The 24,423-nt window shown below is 41.9% G+C and overlaps 1 protein-coding gene across 1 annotated transcript in view; it reads right to left on the minus strand.

The window, feature by feature from the left end:
* MTMR3 (myotubularin related protein 3) overlaps window positions 1-24,423 on the minus strand; it is an 84,335-nt gene that overhangs the window by 44,580 nt on the left and 15,332 nt on the right. Inside the window, 5 exon segments of the mRNA XM_050714166.1 lie at window positions 2,372-2,488; window positions 3,731-3,820; window positions 4,214-4,294; window positions 9,013-9,093; window positions 20,869-20,997. Of these exon segments, the coding sequence (XP_050570123.1) occupies window positions 2,372-2,488; window positions 3,731-3,820; window positions 4,214-4,216 (210 nt within the window). The 5' untranslated portion in view covers window positions 4,217-4,294; window positions 9,013-9,093; window positions 20,869-20,997.

Consider the following 24,423-nt stretch of genomic DNA (forward strand, 5'->3'; position numbering starts at 1 on the left):
TTAGTGATGGTCAAATATGATTAGAGAAGAAGAATCTATATTCTACTCTACCTCCCACACTATCTAATTGAATCTTTCTCACTAATGATGACATACAAAGCAAGACTAACAACCTCAGAGACATCAGACGGAGTTCTTACTCAGGCCTTACAAGGTCAGAACACTGCACATCAAAGTCAGTGAAGCAACACTAACATGGTAATATTGACACAATTTTGTGCTTTCTTTCCTGAACTCAAACGAATAATATTTTATTTAAGAAAACATTAATTTTTGTTGCTGTTCATAAATATTAAATTGGCAATTCTTCAAAAATTATCCTCCAATAATCCTAAGGACAGACACAACAGTAAGTGCAGTACATTCATTAGTGCCTTAGCTAATAAAGTAATTCAGTCATTTCCTGGCATTCCCAAGGACAAACTCTTGATTTTTATAATTACGCTTGTTTCTCATGTCTTGGCTCTTTGTTTATAAATATTCAGTCCTTTCCACTGTCACTTCTACTTGCCAATTTCATACAACAGTTGGACTCTGAATTAAAAAATAAATAAGCTAACAGTAAAGACTATGGTAATAGTTTTATTGTAGCAGGCCTACTGGCAGAATTCAGCCTTAGAGTTCATGTTCATAACAAAGATAAGGACCCCTATGAAATGCACTCCTCATAATGAGTCTTCCCTTTGTTGCCAACAGTACGGAGGGATGCATCTGGCTGAGCTGCAGTTGAGACATCCCAGCACCTAGCTGACCCTTGGCTCCCATCCCCATGTGCACGTACAGATTAACTTTCAAGTCCCAAATCATAATCCAGGACTGACTATGGAATAAGAGGAGGAAAGTAAAGTTATGCTACCTCTGCATATACACATACACTATCTCCTTTGTATGGTCAGCAGTGGAAGATAAGAGCCCTTAAATTTCCAATTAAATTATTGCCATCAGAAATTTCCTGCCATCGTTTTAAATAGTTGCCGTGTTCAGAAATAATACCTTTATTTGCTGAAAAAAATGCACCATCATGAATTCTAGTACTTTACGTGTGCTTTTTATATTATGCTGTATGCAGATGTTCACTAGCCAGCAGCTATGCCTATTCAGCCCATTATGGTGACAACTCATGAACTAAAAGAGCACTTTATGTGATTAATGATAACAATGACAGGCACGCAGAAGTCTGTAGGTAATAGAGCCATATGATTAGAGACAACGTAAAACAGTGAAGATTTAGTTTTAAACAATCAGTAAACAATGTTTTTATAGAATTAATAATTCGGCTCTGGCACAAAACAATAAAAGAACTATTTAAATTTAAGACAGATGTGGCATCAAAAGTTAAAACAGCTACGTGCACAGGAGATCTCACTGATGTTCCAGACCGCTGTGCTGCATGTGTCTCAGTCAAGTATGTGACAGCACCTGACAATTCTTACGTTTTGTTGCCCTTGCTTTTGTCCGCTTTAGAACAACACGCATCAGTTTTGGTGTTTTACATTTAACTCACCACTTTACAGCTCAGGATTCATGACTGACACCTTGCAATTCTCCACAACTAGCCAGAGGCAGGACTTGACTTGAAATAAGGAGACTGGTGAAAAACCCATCACCATGGGGGAAAAAACATGCTTAGATTGTTTGGATCTGTTTTGCTGGTTTTATTGTAAATATTTACAAAAATACTTCTGTGCCATGTATAATGTCCTAACGAATTCTATATAGCTCACAGCTGGTACTGTAACTAGTAAGACTGCCATATGCCCATTATACCACTGTAAGGGACTACACAATGCCCATTTAATTTATTTTTATATAAAATTTCTCTCTATGACCTTGAGTAGCTAATGTGTAACAATTTTTAAGAATGGATGTAAAGCTCTATGAAGAAATGCACAGGCATCTGACAAGGAGGTAAAATTCACAGATCTCTTACGTTAGTGATTGCACCCAAACTATTCACCTTCAGGCATCAAACTTCAGTAGCTAAACTCTTCCAGATCCTCTTGGTGAAGCTTCTCTAAGCAAGCTATGAACCTAGCTTAGATGCTGCAAACAGCCCGTTGGAAGACCCTGGGCTTGTCTACTGACCATATACAGAGCTTAGGAGAACGTCTGGCAGACTTAGCCAGTTACAGAGGGACTATAAAGTTGATGTGAAGTATCCTTACCGAGCCTCATTTTCAGGGGTGCTGAGCCACCTTTTGATGTCTAAAACCACATCTGTTCTCTATGAAAAATGCGACTTGAGCATCACCATGAGATTTTCTATTACCACTAACCTTAAAAGGCAGGATCACTGTACTGTCACCTAATTCTTCTATTTGGATTGAATTCAAAATAGCTGTATTACTGTAGTAGCATGAATAACACTTACGTTCACAACAGACTCCTTGAATTTGATGTGAAGTCTGTAATTAGAAAGTGCAATGATGGCATCCTCTGCTCGTCCTACATACTCTGTACTCTCACCATGAAGTTCAATGAACGGGACCTTCAGAATGGCAAGAGAAATCTTTTAGAAAGCGTTTACCAAAACCACATACCTCCTATAAATACCTACTCAAGTACACAATAACAAAAGAACAAATTGAAACGGTGCTGAGAACTCAAACCTAGCTATTATTGCTAAGAAGGAATTGCAGCCTCTGTGTTATACAATTCCTCTTTTTCTCATAGTTTGCCTGAGTACAATGTGCTTGGTTAGTTATAACAGTGAATTTTTATTAAAAAAATGAGCAAAACATCTTCACATTTTGGCAAGCAGTCTGACCTCCTGATTTATGCTTTTGCTCCTTACTTAATGGAATGCATGGAATTTCCATAATGTTATTAAATTCATCCTAAAGTGAATCATGCATAACCTTCTACACTGTTGGTCCCTTCACCAAGCAAGCTCAGACAACCAGCTTAGACCTAACTGCTACACATTGGAAGTCAGTTGGACAAATCATACATTTTGACTTGTATTTCTTGCTGCAAACAAGAAAATGCATGACACACTACTGTTTTATAGGTTGGGAAGAAATTATGATTGCAATCTTATTATGTTGCACGTAAAAACTGCAACTGTTTAAATAAAAACAAGATTTAAACCCAATTTAGCTGAGCTGAGTGAAACATTTCTAAGGGCTCAACTTGAAACTAACCTGGTTTTGCAACGACTTAGTTTAAATCAATTTAAAATATTTTCTATTAAAATGAAATAAACTACCTCTTCAGTTGATATAAGGATGTCTACATGATTATATCACCTGAAATAAACTGATTTCAAAAGAAACTTTGGAAAAACAAAAGAAAACAACAAAAAAATCAATTTTGTGTAACGTAAGACTTCTGGCTTCTTTGTAACAAGGAGTAATGGTAGAACTTGAATAACAGTGTTAGGTGGGAAGTTTTTTGTTTGTTTTATTGAAACATGACGTGTTCCAAACTACCTAGTAAAAACCTTCCTAGTGTTGGTAGACAAGGATTATTACTAGGTTCTCAGTTCAGGAATAAGCACTTGAAATTACGACATGGGTATATGGTTGTATTTTTCAGACACTGAGGAAACTCCTGCAACATACTGCACAAGCTCTGTCCTGTCCAAATGTACACGAGTCTTTGAACAGAAGGTGTTTCTCCAATTACTGTACTGACTCACAAATGAAAATTCTGCAGGAGAGACCGGAAAATACACAGCTCAACAAGTGACATCGTGATCTCTACTGGCAAGAAGCACTGTGGTGATTACCTGAAGGTTCTCATCCTCTCGGATAAGCTGCTTCCTGGGAAAAATCTGATTAGCCTGGATGCATTCAAGGCTGTGCTGAGTCTCTTCATCCTGAGAAACAAAGCTTGACAGTTAACTTCAGCACTGTCACTTACTGCCTTCTTCACAACGTAGCAAGTTATCAATGACCAATGAAAAGTTCAAACAGGATGGACTGTTTAGAGAATTCAGATATCAGTAACTTACTGAAGTTACTAAACTTACAAAGACAAGCACTCAAACAACTAAATATATTAGAAACAGATCTTCCTGCAGCCTGGTTAATGAAGTTATAAAAAAGAATGCCTTGAATGAACATTAAGAAAAAAAAAAAGCGTTAGCCTAGCTTAGTCTAACACTACACTTCAGGCTCAACAACTCACACACAAGCATTAATTCACTAATGCTTTTTAGATTTTAGTCTATCCTGCTCTGTAAGAGTCTCTATAAAAGATTTTTGCTTACCATGACAGGCCCTGGACAGGAGGAGGAATCCTCGTCTTTACTTGCAGTATTTTGAGGCTCTTCTTCACTTTTTAATAAAATCTGAAAAAACAGAAAAGTATAGCCATGAAGACGAGTTCATTTCCTTTTGGCACATAAACACAAATGAACTTTTAAAAGATAAGAATTTAGCTATTAGAAAACCTCAAGCAAACAGTAATTATGAAAAGAGGAAATTCATATCAACTAATTCTCCTGCAAGACAAAATTATTTCAAAACGTGTCAGCCTCCTTCTATTCATACTGAAAAAAATATCTCTGAATGTACTGCTGGGACAGCACCAGTCTAAATGCAGCAGTTACACCATTCTGTTTATATCAATTAAATTAAAACGTGTTTATCTTTCTAGATCATCCTCAATTTCTCCCAAGCCATTTGCAGATGGTGATGCACAAATACATCGGTTATAAAAGCCAAGGGATCGTTGTGATCATTTATTCTGATCTCTAACACAGGCTGTCAGACTCTCCTTACTTAATTTTGTTTCAACTATGGCATATGAATTAGAATTCATACATGGATTCACATAAGGGTAGAATTCCTTGTTTTATGACTTACTTTTTACATCCATGGATGAATCAATCTGCTTATATTTTTGCACCTTTCCTTCCAAGAGCTCTGATCACCATGTACTAGCGCCTTGCTCTCACCACTATCTAGCCATTCCCCTGTCTTTTATCACCTGCAAATTTCCTGAAAATATTGCAGAGTATGCAGTCGTGAAGTTTATGTAATTGACCCTGCTAGGAACTAGATGAATACAGGAGTTATAATTTGATTTTGAGATGTGTCTTTTATTTATTTTAGTGGAGATAGGTGTTTTTCTGTTTTGTTTTTGTTTGTTTGTTTGTTTTTAAGAATTAATATAGGTATTTCAGGGCTACTTACATCACATAGAAGATACAAAGTTAAACCTATCACTCTGAACACAGCACAAGCACACAGCAGGAAGCGCTGATGCACTGCCCATTGCACACAGCGCTCCCGAGAGCAAAGGAGCAGCAGGTACACACCTTCTGAAACTAAACCAGCCTGGTGCAGAAAAAAGAACAATGAGAAGAAAGTGGTCTGACACCTCGGTTAAATAGGAAGTATGCCAACAAAGCAAGTGCCTTTATGTCCCCAGAGCAGGGAAGAAATGGCCTGCAAAGGCTGGCACATGGGTCCAAAATCCCGCAGCGTGCAGAGGCATGTTTCTGAGCTGGAACAGGGCTATGGCATGATGCTAAGCCTGTATTATCTACTCCTTCAGCCATTATTTCTACTTCAGTAAATACAAACTCTAAATATAAACTCAAAACAAAGCAAACAGGTTCAGGCTAGACAGAAAAAACTGGAACTCCCGAGCCCCGCATTTTAAATGACTCCATGAAAACTATACGGCTCCGGGTCCTAATGAACAAACCCCAGGGTGGGTCCTGAGGGGAGTCCGTTAAACACCACGCTAATAAACAGCGAAATCCATTAAGCATTCCCTATAGTATAGGGCAAATAAAGCAGTATTATTATAGAAAATTTCAACAGCAAACACACTCCACAATAAAATATCAGAAGAGTTAAAAAAGGTAAGAGATTATATCTAATAATAAATTTTAAAAGATTAACTATTCAGTCAACTGCAAAAGTTTGTTTGTCTTGGGCTTAAAAATGGTGAGGTTTTTACAACTACATATGGACCATAAAATTGCAGCCCTCGTATTCAAAACACGAGCTCATGCTCGATTCCAGCATGACGCAGTACTTTATGCATGTTGTACTCAGTTAAGCTTATCTTGTAAAAAAACATCTGCTCTTGACTTGAAGATACCAGGAAAGGAGGGGTTCAGCCGCTCCCTCAACCACATTTGGTTTCATCTTCTAGGCCTCGGTTCTCACTCTGTGTTTCTCAGATTATGGGATGCACCACTGTCCTTGATCTGCAAGATGTTAAAAAAGAGCCTCGTGCTCAAGCAAATTTAAAATGATGGCTGGCTAAGCAACAGGTGCAGACTGGATTAACTTTGCAGTGTATCCTGCTATCGTGAAGACCAACGATTTAAGAGAAGGTTGGTTTAAAAAGGAAGATTTACACAAATCTCCTTCTCCAGCCTCACAATAATGATAAGCTTCCACACTCAGTCGTCAGCTCTACAGCCACCAAAAGGACGATGAGGAGTTAGGGCACGTCCTCCTCAGAGGTGTTTCCCTAAACATCTCCGTCACCATTTCTGCAGGCTGCCAGAGGCTGGCTGTTGGCTTCTGCAGCCTTCTGCAGCCACCTACCTTAGCAAAGAAACACATAGCTAATTAAAAAGATAAGCTTCATTACAAATTTAAAGCATGCTTAGTAGCACTGATGAAGAGTTTTAGTAGGCATTGTGATGTAAACAAAACTGTTCTTTACACTTCGGTTTGATTAGATGCATTCGTTTCAAGAGTTTACTGTATAACCATGTACATGTCGATACTAGCTTATAAACAAACTCTTTAATACAGTCGTTATCCCAAAATCCAGCAGAGACTATTCAAATTACCACAGAGTAAGTTTCTTATTCTAATGACTGCACTCAGCTGCAAGACAACTTCTCCTATACTACTGTGGCTTTTTACACGCATGAGTAGAATCATACCTTTTTAGGGGAATTTTGGGAAAGCCGTGTGGAAGAAAAATATGCTGGTTTCAGCTTTAATCATGGTTATCAGATATAAACTGTGATATTGCCAAGATAAATGGTACAAGAACTTCTAAAACTGTTTCTAAGATGACTACGCATTCACATTGCTACTAGGTATTACTGTGATGCTTCATCAAGCTAACTGCTGTAGCACAAAAGTATTTATAAAAAAATTGCTGACAAAACCGGTAAGGAAGATTGACTTTTTAGAATGAAGTTCAGTGATCTGATGGAAAATGAATATACCCAAAGAAATAATTCGTTTCCCATCACGTTAAAAAATACTGATCCCAGTAGTTCATGATCTCGTGATCACAAGACTGAGCACAAGGGAACGGAAATACAGCCCTGGGAGCAGGGACATGGACCACATGCGATTTTCAGTGGCAGCCCGCATTGACACTGGGTGAATTAACTCCGAAACCACACTTTCAATCTCAATTTCCTTCCATTACCAAAGCTTTCTAACCCATTTCTATCTATACACATAGCAAACTCTTCAGGTTAGTCAAGTGAATAGAAGAACGATGATTGTAATCGCGTGACACCTAGAGCAAGGGGATTTCTGACCCTCATTTTGAGAGCCCTGCCCTCGAGGTGAGTGCGAGGACATTCTTCATATTGTAAACTCCAAGAAGCCACTCTGTTGAATTTTATACGTAATTAACACACCGTGCTACTTTCAAGGTCAGCTTCACATGAAATTAGATTTCTTCAGTCGGTTCATGCCAATCTCATGTTGACCCATCCCCTCTTTTGTTGATCAGTGGCAGAAGGGAATCAGAATTCCAGTTCTGTTTGACTGCAGCTGGCAAATGAGCAGCACTTCCATGACACTTAAAAGCACTTCCCAGAAATGAAATCGAAATGTTCAAATACAGCTTAGATTATAACTGACCAAGAAAACACCTTCATAAAAACCAGCCTCAAATTCAGGCTTGCACTTACACATAGGATCACATATAAATAGTAGACAGCTTATAAATAGTATAGTGAGACTTGTTTTTATTTTCAGAAATAACTTTTACGACTGCAGCCAAAAAGTTCATTGTGGTATTGATTTTCAGTGCTGTCCTTTCAACCGTATTATACAGCTGTATAAAAAAAAGATTGGTGGTGTTAATTCTCCATCCTTATATTCTTCTTGAAAGGATAAATGCTTAGTAAAGCTTGTAACCTCAGACTATTCAGCCAGAATGGGAACATCTTAATTACCTCTCACTTAAGATGCACCTTCTGTTTTAAATTATGTACATAATTGAGACATAATAGCCATGTGTTTCCCAGCAATTCTAAACAAAAACGAGGAAATAAAAAAGGATGACTTAAATTCACATATTTACATATAATTGGACCTATAAATTACAGCAAAGAAAAGAAAAATTGGAGGAAGAAGAAAAATGAAGTACCAATGCATTTAGCTTTCTTCCCATACCATCCCCTTCCAGCTACTGAATTCCATTTAGTTTAGTGATAATCAAATTGAGTTGCCCCTCAAACTCAAAACATAGCTGTTTACTTGCTGTGTCACAGTTGTCTTCTTAGTTTCAGATAGGAATCCAAGATTTTGACAAAGGAGCATTAGAAAACTTGAGCATGAAATATTCAAGAATGCGATCTGGCTTTAGCAAAAGATGCTTCTGTACAAAGTGAAAACACTTCTTCCTTTTCACAGGAGGAAGGAAATTATTCTGAGATAAGGATAAATGCTTAGTTTGCCATGTTTCAATCCCTAACAGCAAGGTTTCCCCTCTTTCCTGGCACTGCGTGTAGAAATAACTGAATAGCTTTCAAAGGTATTTACTGCTGAAGTAGTTAAAAATATGGGCATTTACACATTATTCTGAAGAGGACAGACAAAGAATTGTTTGAAGATTTTCAGGAGAACTAGAAGAGTTGTATGGAAAGTACATATATCTTGGTGTTTTGTTTTGTTTTTTCCTTAATTACAGGTTGCAAATACCAACTCAGTAAAATGTATATATTTTTGTCTAACATCTTGGAAAATGCTTTAATTAATAAAATAATCAGTAATAATCAATAATAACTGTAGAGCCCACATTCAACAGGTAGCTTGTCTTATCAAAATAATACGATAAGCTTACCAAAATATGAGAGAGAATAAAACAGTCCTCTTTGTCCCAGAAAGTTTCAGGCGATACTCTTCCAATATTTCACATTGGCAACTGCAAATAAAAAGACAGTTCTTTAAAACATGAACCTCCAATTGAAAAAACACTTTTTAAATAGCCAGACGCCTACTTGTACAAGAAACTCAGCTGCTATGGTGGTTTGTCCTAATTAAAGAGGAAAGTAAAAAGTACTAACTAGCATGCAAGTCATAACCCCTGAAGAGGGAATTCAGCAGGTACACACGCTCTGGCTAAGGCCTGATTTCTGGTAGGGAATGGTTCAGAAATCATAACCACCAAGCAAGTCAAGTATTTTTCAAAATTCCTTTGCACATGGAAATTAAAAACAAACAAACAACAAGAAACACACACAAGAAAACAAATTACTTGGCAATACGAAGTACTGAAAAGCTCTGCTGTAAAATATCCAACTGCTTTTGTACCAATTTTTTAAAGTGATTTTTAATTTTACACTAAAGTTAGTTTCCCCCCCCACAGTGGTTATTGTCTCAGTACTTTTGGACAAAGCTGCAAAAATGCCCCAGTGACCAGCAATGCTCACGATGCCATTTTTTACAAGCCCCATCTTTTTCACTTTCCAAGTGAATGGCTACTTTCAAAAAGAAAATTTAAGTATTCCATGGCAAATATGTATTCCCCCCCCCCCCAAAAAAAAAAAAAAGTATTAAACATCTAATTTGCCTCATTCCTACACAGTCACTTCAGCAGGCATTCAAAGGGCTCTTCCATAGCATCGGAATGAGTGCTCAACAGCGTGAGTCACACGGGATGCAGCATTCTCTACCAAAATACTCAAACCCTAAAATTAAAGTTCCAGACTAAAACCAACCATTCCTAAAGCATGCAAGCAGCCAAAATGATGGAATACCACTCCCTTGCATCCCAAAAACTTGTTCTTCACAATAACTTGGAAACTATTCCAATACCATGCTGCACGTGTATGTGCCTAGAAAGTCAAACTTTCAAACCCATACAATCCTGCTGCTAGAAATAGCTTCCTTGTACTCGGATGTGCCACAACTTGTGATAATTTTCACATCAAGGTCCATTTCCAAAATCCTTATTTTGCATTTATCACATTGTTGTTTGTGGTTTGCGACAGAAAAAGGATAAAAAGTTCTTTCAGTACCCAAAGAAGGGATACATAATTTTAGGACTGACGTAGTAAGAAGGGATAGTTACAGAGGACAAACTTAGACACATCGAGCAAAAGAAACTCTAACCTTTCGGGCATTTCAGCATGTGCTTTAGGGAAATCTCATGCATTAATCTAGCATTAAAGAAATGGTGCCATAATCTGCCTTCACAAAGAAAATAAGAGGATATGCTGCAGATGACCACAGCTGTGGAAAAGTTGGTTGTCCATCATGAATTCCGATTTTATACAATAGTTTCCGAAAGCATCATTTGGTTACCTGCAAAAGAGGTCAAGTTTTTTTGTTTTGTTTTGTTTTTTTAAGTCTCCTGTAGCTCACAACCAGCAAGCTAAATTCCAGTCCCAAAAGCTTTGTGGCCTGATAATTAAACATGGCACACGAAGCAAAACGAACACCATTTCAGCTTGAGGTACCAGGTTGATCGTGCAACAAGTTCCACTGCTTGGCTGGACAAAGTCACCTTTGACGGGAATACTTAGCAAGCTTATTAAACAAACAAAAAAAAAGCTATGAAGGCAGACTACGCAACTCATGAATGTCTCTTCAGAGAAACTTCTCTGGCCACATCCATGCTTTTAAAAAGGCAAGGCACATTTTTAGGGTAGCAGGATGTGGACTTATTTTGTGTGTTTTGGGTCCAAGCAAAAACCTTCACAAAATCTGCAACAAACTTTTTATTGAATTTAATGAGGTTTGGAAGAAACCACCGTGTCTCAAGAGCTTTGTAGAGAAGCTTTATAAACAGGAGAAACTGTTCCAATACCAGCGTTAATAATTCTGCTTTATTCCTGCCAGCATTCAGCAAACACTCCGTGGCGCGCTCGTTAGCATTCCTCTCGCAAGGCTGCTGCTCGCAGATAAGCACCTCAAACGTTATCGCTTCCTAAGTCAACAACATGTGCCAAAGTGAAAAAAGCGGGCTGTAGGAAGGAACCTCACCACCAAGTCACCACCAGCTCACAAACGCTAATTAGGGCAGGGAGGAGCAGGCCCAGGCACTGCTGTGTAACTGCCTCATTATCGTGGCTAAGCAAATCTAAGTTTGCCCCCCCGAAAAGGGAGCTGCAGCCCCCAGCTGCACGTCCCCACCCTCTGCACCGTGTTAGCTCGCTCCTCTGTCTGTCTGATCCACAACGGAAAGCAAAGGCTAGAAGATGGAAAAAGGAGCAGCTCCGCTTCCTTCAGTACACCCTACAAAGGCAAACGCGTCTAGTAACAGACCAGGCTTCCTACCAGCTTTCTTCTTAGGCTGCCACACGTGCTCACAGCTGGGTGGTTTGTTTGGGATATTTTGTTTAAGCACACACACGGGGGTGCTGAAGGACACACTAATCCTGTCCAATTTTAATTATGTAAGAAGCCATTCAGCTATATGGCTCTAGTGCTTAAGGTGATCTGAACAGCAACACCGACACCGAGCCTTTGCTTTGAACCAGCCTCCCAGGAGCCTTCTCTCTGTTGCCTGTTTCATAATGTTAGCCATCAGGCAAACGAAACAGGCGATGTGAACGCACAGGCCTTGCCTCCCTTGTCTTGTCTTGGAAGATGCTATGAAGAAGCAAAGAAAGGGAATGATAGAGCAATCATGCTGTAGTGGTGAAAAACAAGAAATATAACTAAGGGGAAAAGATCTAAATAACAGTTGCAGAGCACTGCAAGATTTTCAAGTTGTAGATCCGCCGCCCCAGAGCTATTCCCAACTTACTGACCCTCCAGCAACCCCATCCAGCTCCAAAGCTGGCCCTGCTCGCAGCAGGGTGCTGGACTACCTGGCCTCCACCGTCAGTTACACCACGAGTCTGCAACAGGGTTCTTCTGGACATTTATTTAAATGGAACAGTGGCAAACGGGTGTAAAAAAACCTCTTAAGTTTTAATAAATGCTTATTAAAGTCCAAAAAGCTGTTGCTTTGGTTTCTTCACCAAAAGGATGCATCCAGCAAGAACAGAAAAAGTATGACTTTATGTTCATAAAGCGAAACAAGAGAAGAGCTTTTGAAAAAAACAAATCCCAGTCTCCTCTTCTGGAAGCTGACAATTCTAAAGCTTTTTCTCCCTCTCCCTTTGCTGAAACATTGCATTTCTGCACTGGTTATGCCACACCATGTCACAACCATAACATTATGCAAGGCTGGCTTCTGATTGAAAGTTCTCTATTTCTGTTTACAATTCTAATGCTTTGCAATGCTGCCGGTTCCCACATAACCTGGCTGTGCAATGACTCAGCCTCCTCTTGCACCACACATCTCCCACTTACCACTTCGTTGCCTTTTCGGTTGTTCCCCTTGCACTTGCATTTTGTCTTAGATCGTTCTTCTCCTTCTTTTTCATGTTCTGCCCTGCGGATTTGAGCTTGCTTCCCGCTAAAACCGTTTTCACGCTGTTCTCAGAAGCACCTTGCTCCTGTTCCCTAGCCTGCTAGCAGCGGCCTGCCGCCGGGGCGATGCGGGCGTCTCGCAGCCGAGCCAAAGCCACGGAGCCGAGAGCGCCGGGACCCAACCGAGCGCAGCCACTCCTGAGGCTGGGTATCGCAAGGCTGCAACTTACAGAAAGCGTTAACACATGCCCAGAAGAGAAATGCCGGCCTTCAAGGAGGTACCTTCCAGTTATAAGGCCACGCGTCTTCTCTATCACACGCTTTTCCGGATTAAGCTAAGTAACCAGTGCCAGGTTGGAGAGCAGTGGGATGTGATGAAAGATGGAAGCGATGGACGAATGAAGTAGAATGAAAGCAGTAAAAACACTGCCAAGACTGTGGCACCCTAATAGCTAACAGTAATTCAGAAAAAAAATGGCTTTGCATTAAGAAAGGCCCATTTTTCCCAACTGGATGGAAAGAATAAACATCAATAGACCCTTCGGTGGGACTACAGTATTCTCCATTAGGAGCAAGCGTTTCTGAATAATTAGTGCTGTATTATTCTTCGCTGATCTCAAACCAACCTAGGCCAAAACACCGTGGCAAGCTTGAAACGAAATCTGAAGACAGCTTTGCTTTGTCTTATAAAATTTCAGATTTGTCTTTGAATTCCTTTTCCATAAAGCCCTGAGATTCACATGCTGCAACTGTGTCCGCATATAAGCCAGGATGTAACTTACCTGTCACATCTTCTGATGAACCACCAAGAAGCCTAAAGCTCAATTAACAGCCTATTCTTATTTTCCTTTTCTTTCAGTTTTGTATTCCTTAATTTTACTTGCATGACGGGCAAGTAACATCTATCTAGAAGGACCAAACTGAAAAGAGATTCGCAAGGATGGACGTGGATCCAGTGGTCCTCACTCCAAAAGCTCACAGGACACAGAATCCTGACCTGGGGCCTGAGCTGGTGGGAACTGGAATAGTTTTGTGTAAAATTAAAGTAAAAATAAAGAAAGTAAAATTACATCAAAAAGTAACCGAAAAGTCATCATCGTGACTTTTTGTGGCAATGATAGACTGGAAGCGATGACAAAAAGCAAGTGAGCAAGACTGAGTTCAGATGGCAAGAGTTTTCATTTGAAGTGGCAGAAGAGTGTGAGGGAGCAGCTCGCTCCTCGTGCTCCCCATTTTCCCAACAGCATCCTCACTGGCCACCTCCCGAGGCAGCTCTCCCTCCCTTTTTTCTTCCTTTCTAAAACAAAGGCTGCAAACAAAGAAGTAGAACTGGGAGAAGAGGCTGCTAATCAAAGCCCCAAAGGTTATATGCACCCTTCCCAACTCCTGTTCATCTTTCTCCCCACCTCTAAGAATGTTTTTCTTTCCCTCAATCCTTTCTGTACCCAGACGAACACCAAAGCAGAGGAAGCTACAGTTCTAGGAGAGTGGCATGACACAACACCCACCAAGGCATCCTTACAGGCTGTATTTCCCCAACTCCATGCAACACTAGAGAGTAATATACTACTACAAGCAATGCAAAAAGAAAGTTCTGGAAGTGGGATGAACTACGCCAGTTTGATCTGAAGACTCTTCATGAGCGACTTGCAGCTCTGAAGATCCTGTCCCATTGAGCTACTTCAGGACACAGTACACGGAGCTACAGTTCCTGCGTGCGTACACTGACCTCACTTTCACTGTGCTTCGTCTGGCACAAAGCTTTTAAAACCTCTGTAACAAGAGACCACTCCATGCTTGTCATAAGACTTTATTTAAATACCAAATACCAGCTATGAATAAACATTTATTCCTGAAAGCACTGAGTAGGTGAAATTATTACCAGGTGTCTGAGCCTCGGTCCTCCGGGGCTGCTCAGGGCCCCAGCACCAAGCAGCTGCACAGCCAGGCCACGAGGAGCCTGGGCTCTTATCTGCACCTCGAGGCCACTTGCTCACTTATGGACTGGCGTTTTAATCCACTAATTCATAATTAGGTCAAAACACCCTGCTCTGTCAGGCAAGCCATTTGGGTACGATGCACACACACCATCACCATCTTCACCCAGGAAGGAAAGGCCCTGGAGAGGCTCAGTGAGTGTTCAATGACTTACACGAGCCTGGAAGATGATCGTTTCAGCCCAAGGTCTGGCACTCGCTAAATCTCCCCCCGCCCCTTTTCAAGTGTGACAGTTTTATTTGTTCATATATATATATTTTAAAAAGGACTATGTTCAGCTCTCTGAAGCAGGCTGAGCAGTGAAAAAGAAAAGGGTACTGATGCCACAGGTCTCCCCAAAGCGCTCCTCTTCCTTGCCTTACACAAACTCTGACATCTCAGCCCCTTCAGGACTTCATCCTATCCGCAGGCACAAACCAACGCAGAAAGGAGTCCAGAGGGCCAGACAAGGATGTGGTCCAAAAAATACCAGGTTTAGCACTACTCTACACCATTGTGCTTCCGGACCAGATGCTGATAAAAAGCAAAGCCCGTAGCACCTGCAGGGCAGTTGGGGGAGTTTAGGCAGCTCAAGGATCACTTTAATTCCTGCAGGAGTGGTGACACTTTCTTCCCAAAACTAGTCACTTAACTTGCTCATCTCTTAAGCTGTTATTCACGTAGCCCTCAAAGCACCAAGCAGGTTGCTTAAATAGCAGAGTTTACAGTTCAAAGACACTCAGAAGACCCCACGTGCATTAGAGCTGTTAAGCAAAAAGCTCCTTCCTCCGTCCCAGCAGGAACTGAAGCTGTCTCTGGCTGTAACGCGCAGCAGTGACACCTGGGCAGCAGCAACCACCTCAGAACTAAGGGTTAGTGTCTCCCAAGCAGCCACGGCAGGGGATGAGTATGTTGGACTACAGCATTAGCACTGTTTCTTCGTGGTATAGAAATAGTAAGTTAAATCAACACAGGAAAAGCGTAAGTTCAAGTAATTCTTTATTAGCACCTGCAAAACAAGGCTGATTAACACAATTGAACCAAGTAATCATACTCAAAGAGCTAACCTAGGTAGAGAGCCAGCTTTATTTAATCAAAAGACCCTTTCATATGAACTGACCACCTCAAATCACATTTCAGGAGTTATTCAAAGATCAGGTTTGCTTTTCCAGGACCACAAGGAGCTGTTTGCTAGAAAGCAGTCCAAATACTTGTTTGCGCATCACCCACAAGGCTCACTATTCAGCCACTTTATGTGGAGGTACAGTAAGGCAGACGTCAAGTGCTGAAGAAATAAAGCCACGTATGCTTGTGTGCAACACCAGAAAAAGCTGAGCAAGGGAATGCTAGCGGCTCAAGTGTAAGGCCTTCTCTGCTAGCTGGCATTTCCATAGCTAGCTTCAGTTTAAAGCCAGACACATGATTTACCGGAACAGGTCCCTGTTCTCCTTACGTTTGAGCTGCTAACCTCCTCCCGATCAGCACAAACAGCTTATCACAGCAATCCACTGCCAGTTTCAACTTCCCTGAACTTCCAGCGCTGTGCTCTGGTAAGAGCCCAGCTTTGTGCAGAGGGAGAGCAGGCTTGCACTAGCACTGCCCTTCAGCTGCGCACAGAAGCGCAGAACTGAGGCTCCCTACGTGCATTAAGAGGGACACAGAGCTCAGATGCCTTCCCTAATTAAGGAGGCTTCCTATATTTAGATCTTAAGGGACAAACAAACTGGTTTGGCTAATCCAGCAGCACACTGCCTCGGAGAAACCTGCTGCTCCATGTCCTTTCTTTGGTCAGCTGATTCAATTCAGTAACGCCACGAGAAAAAAAAAATAGCAAACAACTTTCCTTGTATCATTAAACAGCTTCAATATCTTCCAAATATTAAGACAGCTCGTTCCACCTCTTTCCATTCACGGAAAGCCACAGTGACTGTCAGAAGCAGGAAGCGTATCTGGCAAAGCGCTGCTTCGTGTCTGCAAGTAGCACTCAGCTAAGGCCTGGGGACGGGACTGAAGTAAAAGGCAAGCAGAGGGGGGTCAGCATTCAACAGGTCCCACAAATAAATGCAGAAAAAGGACAGAGACTGCTGCACACCAAACGTGAGGAGCTGTGAACAGTCGAGGCTGTATCTCACTTGAGAGACTAACCTAACAGCAAGGATTTAACCAGCATTTGTACTTCTGACTGGGGAGGCACGGGGCAAAATAACCAGTCTCGCATCTCTTAAGACAGCCTAGAGAACTGAAGCAAGTCTTAACGTGCTTCAGTTCCTGTAACCAGTTCTGAAGGTTAGTTACATGCACTGAGTGTCTGGTATTACGTACAGAGGTCTTCAGGCAGGGTCATTTGGTCAAATCAAACCTCAGTCCTCTGAAGGCACGAGAGCGGTGTTTTAGAACAGATTACCTTTTTTCTTCCAGTCCCAATAACCCTCTAGCTACTGAACGGAGGCAGTACGCTCTGCGACCATCCTACTCAAATCCTCAACATGTCAAAACAAAGAAATGCACCTTCTAAAGTCATGTGCACAGACCAGCCAGGGAGGCTGGGTTCAGTCATGACAACACCCTAAAAATCTCTTCTTCTTATCACAGCTTTCATAGTATGGCAAGTCCACAAGCTTATTAGTTCACGCCGAATTTGCCGGAATGTTCAGAGCCAAGAAAAAATTTACTTGGATTAACAAAATGTTTACTCTAAAAAAAACTAAACAGAATGAAACCAAAGTTAAATATATTTAGGCACTCCAGAGAGGCACCAAAGGATTTAAGGCACATATGTACAAAATCCTATGCTTCAGTTAAGAGTTGAAATTAAGTTCTGCCACAGAACACAACTCTGCTACCGGGCAAGCTTTGACACATCCCCAGTCAATATTTACCCGTCAGGCTCTCACTCCCTCCCTGCTCCATGTTTCAAGTTAAAAACCAATTAACCTAGATGTTTAAGCTTCCTTAAGAGGGCAGGAGCAGGGATCTGCGTTATTTGGAAAAGGACTCAATCCCATATGGTAACTACAGCCCCTTACCAATCGGCATTTCAATGGCTACGTCAACCAACAGGAAAGAGTTTCTCTATAGAAACTAAAGATTTAAGTCAGGTTTTCCTACCTGCTCACTTAGATCAACATTATGTTCTGTAGAGTTGATTTTTTTTCTTTTTTTTTTTTTTTTAAACTAGAAACAGATACAGCCCCGGTATGATATTTTACACTAAGGGCCCTTTAAAAAAAAGGCATGGCAAATTAGTAACACAGGATAATATGTGGTTGTACGCAAGTATTCCTCCAACTCATCACTAGAAGCAGAGTGTCTGCAGCAACCTTTGTTTCTAGTGTTGAGTTGTTGTAGGAACGTATTTGTCTGTATATACGGTCATTTACACCCCGGGGAACTCCGATGGCAATATCCAGAACACTTCTCCCCAAAACTTGACTTAGTATGGATTCATCCAAGCCAAACAAACCCTGGCTTCTCACTTGTTTTCCCTGGAGAAACTCATTCTTACTGGCAGATACACTGAACTCTGAGAAGGCTGAGCAGGAAGAACACTAACAATAACAAGACATTTTTAAGTGTTTTATCCTTAAAAGAACATTCACTCCTTCCTAATGTGACTCAAAGCAAACCTAGTTAACTAAGAAAGGCTTGCTTGTAATTAAGAGAGAAGCCATCAATTTAAGGAAACAAAAAGCTTGGGCTCTTCGGCATGTTACTTGAGTAGAACACATCCACACATCTTCCCCACAGGCATCACAGAAGTTCAACAGGTAATTCTGTTACTGATGCATCAGGGAGGAATTTTCATTTTAAATATGGTTCAATCCCCGACTCACTTCTGTGAGCTGATTGTCCCCCTGTACTCAGCTCTGGTGAGGCTGCGCCTCGAGTACTGTGTTCAGTTTTGGACCCCTCACTACAAGAAGGACATCAAGGTGCTGGAGCACGTCCAGAGAAGGGCTGCGAAGCTGGTGAGGGGTCTGGAGGACAAGTCTCATGGGGAGTGGCTGAGGGAGCTGGGGTTGTTTAACTTGAAAGCTCAGGGGAGACCTTACTATACTTTACAATGACCTTAAGGGAGGCTGTAGCGAGGTGGGGATCAGGCTCTTCTCCCAAGCACCAAGTGATAAGATGAGGGGAAATGGCCTCAAGCTGCGCCAGGGGAGGTTTAGGTGGGATATTAGGAGAAAATTCTTTACTGACAGGGTTGTGTGGCATTGGAATAGGCTGCCCAGGGAAGTGGTTTGGTTGCCATCTCTAGAGGTCTTCAAGAAATGTGTAGATGTAGAACTTCGTAGCACGGTTTAGCGGTGCTCATCAGTACTAGGCTAAAGGCCGGGCTAGATGATCTCCGAGGGCTTTTCCAACCTGAATGATTCCATAAAGCCTTCCTTCTGAAAGGCTCCGATTCAACACCAGAGGTCTGTGCTGCTGACAGTCACAGGAACAAGGTTCAACATTCAATTACAAAAAAGCAGAAGTTAATTCTGCCCCTTCAAGCCCAGTGGGGGAGCATGAAGAACCAGGACAGATGCACACAAGTAGTTTTATGGGTTAAGTGGGACACGCAGACATTGCTGAGTCCAAGCCATTATTTGACACAGTCCCAATTAGATCAAGTGGATCACAGACTCGTCCAGCCAAGGTTTGAGCATCTCCAAGAACTCCTCCAGAAAACCTGTTCCATATTAAAGTTGGAATCTTTAGAAAATTTTAAGTGAGGAAAAATACTCAAAGATAAATGAAGCCTTCACACCGAGCAGATAGGAAAAACAAGGATAGGAACAATGTTCACAACACTCAAGCCTACTTCACTTTTATTTCAAACATTTCAAGATGTTATACATTTGGTATAATACACAACTCTAGATGTGAAATCAACTTCTAGAAGCAAATCCTCAGAGTTGTGATGAAAAGCATTTGACATTTAGATAAATAACAGCTCACCGTAAGATCCAGCTCAGCATCCAAGCCTTATTTTTGAAAGAGCTTGCATACGATTTTGTACATCTAGATTCAAATGCCGAAAAATATATATATAACTAAACTGCCTTACCTGGGTGAAAGATTACATCCTTATGTAGCGAAGCTTACTTGACAAGCTTAAGCTGATCTGCGAAGCAAATTATAAGAAAATTCCATGGTATGTTTTAATAGCAGTACCATATCTGTGTCATAAGCTGGGAAATAAAATCTCTCTGCATCACTTTCAGGCCCAGCTGACAGAACTGTCCTGAGAGTAGTCTTTGGCTGGTAGAGGTTTCCAGAATAACCAGTGAAATCCGTGAAGCAGCACTTAGAGCTGCTGCAAATTATGCTCAGTCTGAACAATTCACAACTTGACATGAAGATAATCATTTTTTTTTCCAGTTACCATTAACATGAGTGCTAAAACCAGATCTCCCAAAAAAAAAAAAAAACAGGCCAGTATTTCTTCTTCTCACTATTTCACATACAACAGCTTGAGAAGTTCAAGCACTGGCGTGTAAATGCTGCTGCAAGGAAAGAGATCCTTGACAGGACAGGCATGCTTTGGTGATGGATTTTTGGACTAGGAATTAAGGTTGTTACAGGTAGTTGCACAATAAAGTAAATAAGGGACGCAAGGCTGACGGAAGAGATCCACACACTAATTCTCCCACTCTCAGGCGATTCTCACGCTATATTTAGTGTTGATACAGTGCCACCTTGGACATTGTGTGCAGTTCTGGGCTCCACAATACAAGAAGGATGTTAAGGTCCTTGAAAACAACCAGAGGAGGGCAATGAAGCTGGTAAAAGGGCTGGAAGGCATGTCCTATGAGAAAGGCTGAGGACACTTGCGCTGTCTGGGCTGGAGAAGAGAAGGCTCAGAGGCAGCCTCATTGCTCTCTACAACTTCCTGAGGAAGGAGCCCTGCATTCTCTGAACACAGACTTTTATTTTAGTATATGCATTTTACTAACCCTTGTAGTCAGCACGGTATTCTGAATAAAGTCACTTTTCCACACTGCTCAATGTACAGCACATCTCCTGGCAAAGCTCCATGGTGCTCACCATGTTTTACGTATTTTCACGCTGTCCCATACAGTTAGGTAGCGCTACTGCACTTAAAAGGCTGAAAACTAAGCATGGTAAGAATTCAAGGTATCAGAAAGGTTTTGTTTCGGTACCCAAAATAGATGTCTGAAGTCTAGTTTTTCCAAGGTTTCCATGTTCTATACTACTCTGCTCTGTACTCAGGGCATCCGGCTCCACTAGCTGGGGGAGTTGGAGTTGCAGGGATGAGCGCTCAGGCCTGGAGATGTACACCCAGCACCAAAAGCTTAACTACACATGCTGTAAAATAGCATAACTACTGTAAAAGTTTCCAGTAACTTACCACCCGGCGCCACGATCCAAAGCAGGGCAGGGACACATCTAAATCTCCAGGATGGCAGCCACCTGACTCACCAGACCACCACCTAGCTGCTCTTCCCAGATGAAGTTGCTACTCCCTCATCCACTGCTTCTACAAAAACCAGACAAGTTAAGATGTTACTGGGCTGCCGGGCAGTTCTGGATATTTTCGGATGTACGAGACCTTCGCAGTCTCTCCTCAGAGATCTGTTATTACCTGTGTGGATAAACTACTGATGCTGGTGCACGCTGACACTTGAGGGACCAGATAGGCATTTGAATATTCCAGTCAGCATTCCTCCCACCAACAGCTTAATCTGATTATATTAGTTTATTGGCTCAATTGTACAGTAATTGTATAAACCTCTTTCGGATAGACGAACTTCTTGGCAAGCCTTAAGAATTAAACAGTGCTCACATTTGGTATAGGAGCTTGAACAACAGCCACAGCCATTCATTAGGAAGCTCAGGTCATCCAGGACTTGCGTTAGAGCTAAAATGAGCCAGGTGGCCAATCCTCACAGCCCCCTTTAAAACACTCAGCCCTAAAGCTAGGGGTAGAGTTGTGCAGTATAAAACTAGACAACTTTTGAACATAACGTTAATGAAAACCCTCAGGGCAGGTAATCTTTCTTTCCTTTAAGGTTTCCTTGCAGAGTAGGATATGGTGGTTTAAGCTGACAAAACTGCATGCACATGGGAAGACACGGCACTGACACTTAAAGGGTATTCAAATCTTATACGTGCTCGATAGACGTTAGTGTTAACACTCAAAACCCAACATGCTTTACCAGACTCTTGTACCAGGCTTATACAGGTCAGGAGAAACTGACCTTCACCACAAGGCTTTTCTCTGCACATGCTTTCTTTGCTGCAGGTCCCCCGCTTTATTTGCTGGGCTCCCCTACCTGCCCTGAAGCACCTGGGTTGAACATCACCCTTCTATACAGTCACTCGTACTAGGGAAATTAAGGAAGTACTTCACCTGGCTTTGCGCATTAGTTATTTCTCAAACAACTTCAGACGCAGGCTATTTTCTTTAAGCCAAATCGATTCAATTAGTTTTAAAGTCAGTGAGTGTAATCCACCACATGCCACTTGCCTCAGCGAGGCACCACTGTCATGTTTAAACTTCGTCTGCCACAGCTTTAACCTTATCTTATCAAAAGGATGTCAGAAATCTTGTGCAAGTTCACCTCTAACGTACTTGTTATCCTCTTAGGAGCCACTGAATGAAATGTGAGTTAATGAATAACGCAGTAGGAATTATTTCATTATCCTCATGGTGAAAGAGAGCCATCTAATTCTTGGATATGATGTCAGACTTGAGAACCAGCCAGTGAGAGACTTACTCATGCTTCCACTGCTCAATCAACTGCTACGCCAGCGGTATTCATAGTGAAAGGGGCCTGCAGACTGCACTGACAGTTCAAGCAAGACTGCCAGGGCATGAAGCAGAGCTACTCTGATGGCAGCCTTAGGAAGGATTAAAGCAGCCAGACAGGGAGGGACTGAAGCCTGCCATTTTGCTTCCACAGAAGGCAGGAGGATGAGAGGATGTTTTTAGCAGCACGTCAGCATAAGTTTAACGTATAGGTCTTGCACAGGTACGGAATCAGTGCAGTAATAGCTTGTCATTTCTTCACATTTTCTTCCCTTACCTCCAATTTTCGAGAGTTTTAACTCCCTGCTCCAACCTACCACCTGTCTCTTGTACTGAAGTCAGTCTGTCACTGCCAGAAACTCGAGACACTTAAGGGAAGTCTGAGGCAAGGTACAGCTCCTTCAGTCATTGACAGTCGTGTCTCCCAGCACTCAAGGCTAGTTCCTTTCCACTTTCAGGTCAACTAATGCTGTCAACACTACTCAAACGACCGTCAAGTTCTTCCAGGTAGGCCAGGTAGTTTAAGACAGCATTTAAAGATTTTTACCGATTTCCCAATCATGAAAATCCACCCTCAGTGAGATCAGGTAGCTATGCTAGGACAGCGTCTTTCAGACAGTCTGACTCTTGGGACACAAGTTCCCTCCTGTCCAGAACACCCCTGCGTTTCCTTTGAATTAAGAGAGCAGTCAGGAGCAAGCCTAGAGACAGCAGCAGGCATTTGAACAGTTCAGACCAACCCTCTACAGAAGCCTGAAAGTATTATGTGCCAGGTACTTCCCTCTAATCACTTGACTGTTGAGGAATAAACTAGCACAGACGTATGCTGTGGAAAACCTAAATAAGAGGAAAAGCCAGAGCGCCTGGGAAACCAGAACTAGAAGATGGACTACTCATGCAGACGGCAACACCAGATGTGTCCCCCTGACAAGCCACCCCCAATGAAATAGCCCTAAGCAAGCTTTGCACAGTTTTCCCCTACAGACTGCAGAAATGAAGATGCATTCTCTGTTGAAGGGCTAAGATTTTCCCACGACCTGTCGCTTGCAGCCACTTTTGAACAGCCCCACACTGCTGAGCTCACATAATGTTTCAAAAGCAACGGATACTCGTACCATACTCCAAGTCATAGTGAAGGAAACCCTATCTTCAAATCTAGCATGTGCTGCTCTGTCATTGTCACGTGTGCATATGTAAGATGTATTCATAATCAGGAATCAAGTTCTTGCGTCACAATTACTCCACCAAGAATGCAATGCTGAAGTATATTTAGAATGGTTCTGTTAACGTGATAGCTAGCTTCCATAACGCTGCTAAAGGTATCCAAGGCTATAAACCCACTATTGTTCTATGAGCAATTATTGCAGAACAAGTGGAATGCTTAAAATACCGTATTTAAGAAATAACGCTAATTCCACAGCAGTATCCGTAAAACAGAAAAATTCAGTAGGGTACCTTATCGAAAGCTGGCTTTGGGGCAAGTTTTATTACAGCAGAAATCTCTGAACTGGCAGGGAACAGCTTCAACACCCAGCTCTGCCAGCAGCCAGCATCTGAGCGTGAAGAGCACCCGTGTGTGAGCCCTGTGGCAATCAGCTCCAGGCAGGCACCTGCTGTCAAGCAGCAGCAGTCCTGAGCAGCCTACCCAGCAGCCAGTGTCCACACATCCATCAGCCAACCAGCAGAGCACAGAGCTGTGCTTCAGCCTACAGAGCTGGAACCGAGCGCCTAAAGGTAAGCAGAGGAATACAGAGCAAGTTCAGAAACAGGTCTGAGCGCGCAGTTTTAGAGGGTAATGAGACAGAACTGATGCCCTAACTTGGGAGGCTGGAAGCCTTAACAATTCTGACTTGTACAGCGATACTGCTTGGTTTAATCACGTGCTTACATCCTCCAGTGAGTCAGAGCTGTTCTTACATAGAACATCAAGCTGAGTTGTCAAAGCTCAGAGCTCTTCAGTTGGACCTCGAGAGGCTGTGCCTGTACTATTTCTACAGCAATGTTTGTTAACCAAGTTTTCGTGCCAAGAAAACTGCCAAAGCCAGCTGCAGTCAGAAGACCCAGCTTTACTAGAAGCATCTTTAGTGCTCTGTTCATATTGGCTGTATACAGAAACTGCCTTGGAGACCGTAACTAAGATTCTTCTCACCTCCA

Source organism: Cygnus atratus, chromosome 17 (assembly GCF_013377495.2).
Source record: "Cygnus atratus isolate AKBS03 ecotype Queensland, Australia chromosome 17, CAtr_DNAZoo_HiC_assembly, whole genome shotgun sequence".
NCBI classification, from domain to species: domain Eukaryota; kingdom Metazoa; phylum Chordata; class Aves; order Anseriformes; family Anatidae; genus Cygnus; species Cygnus atratus.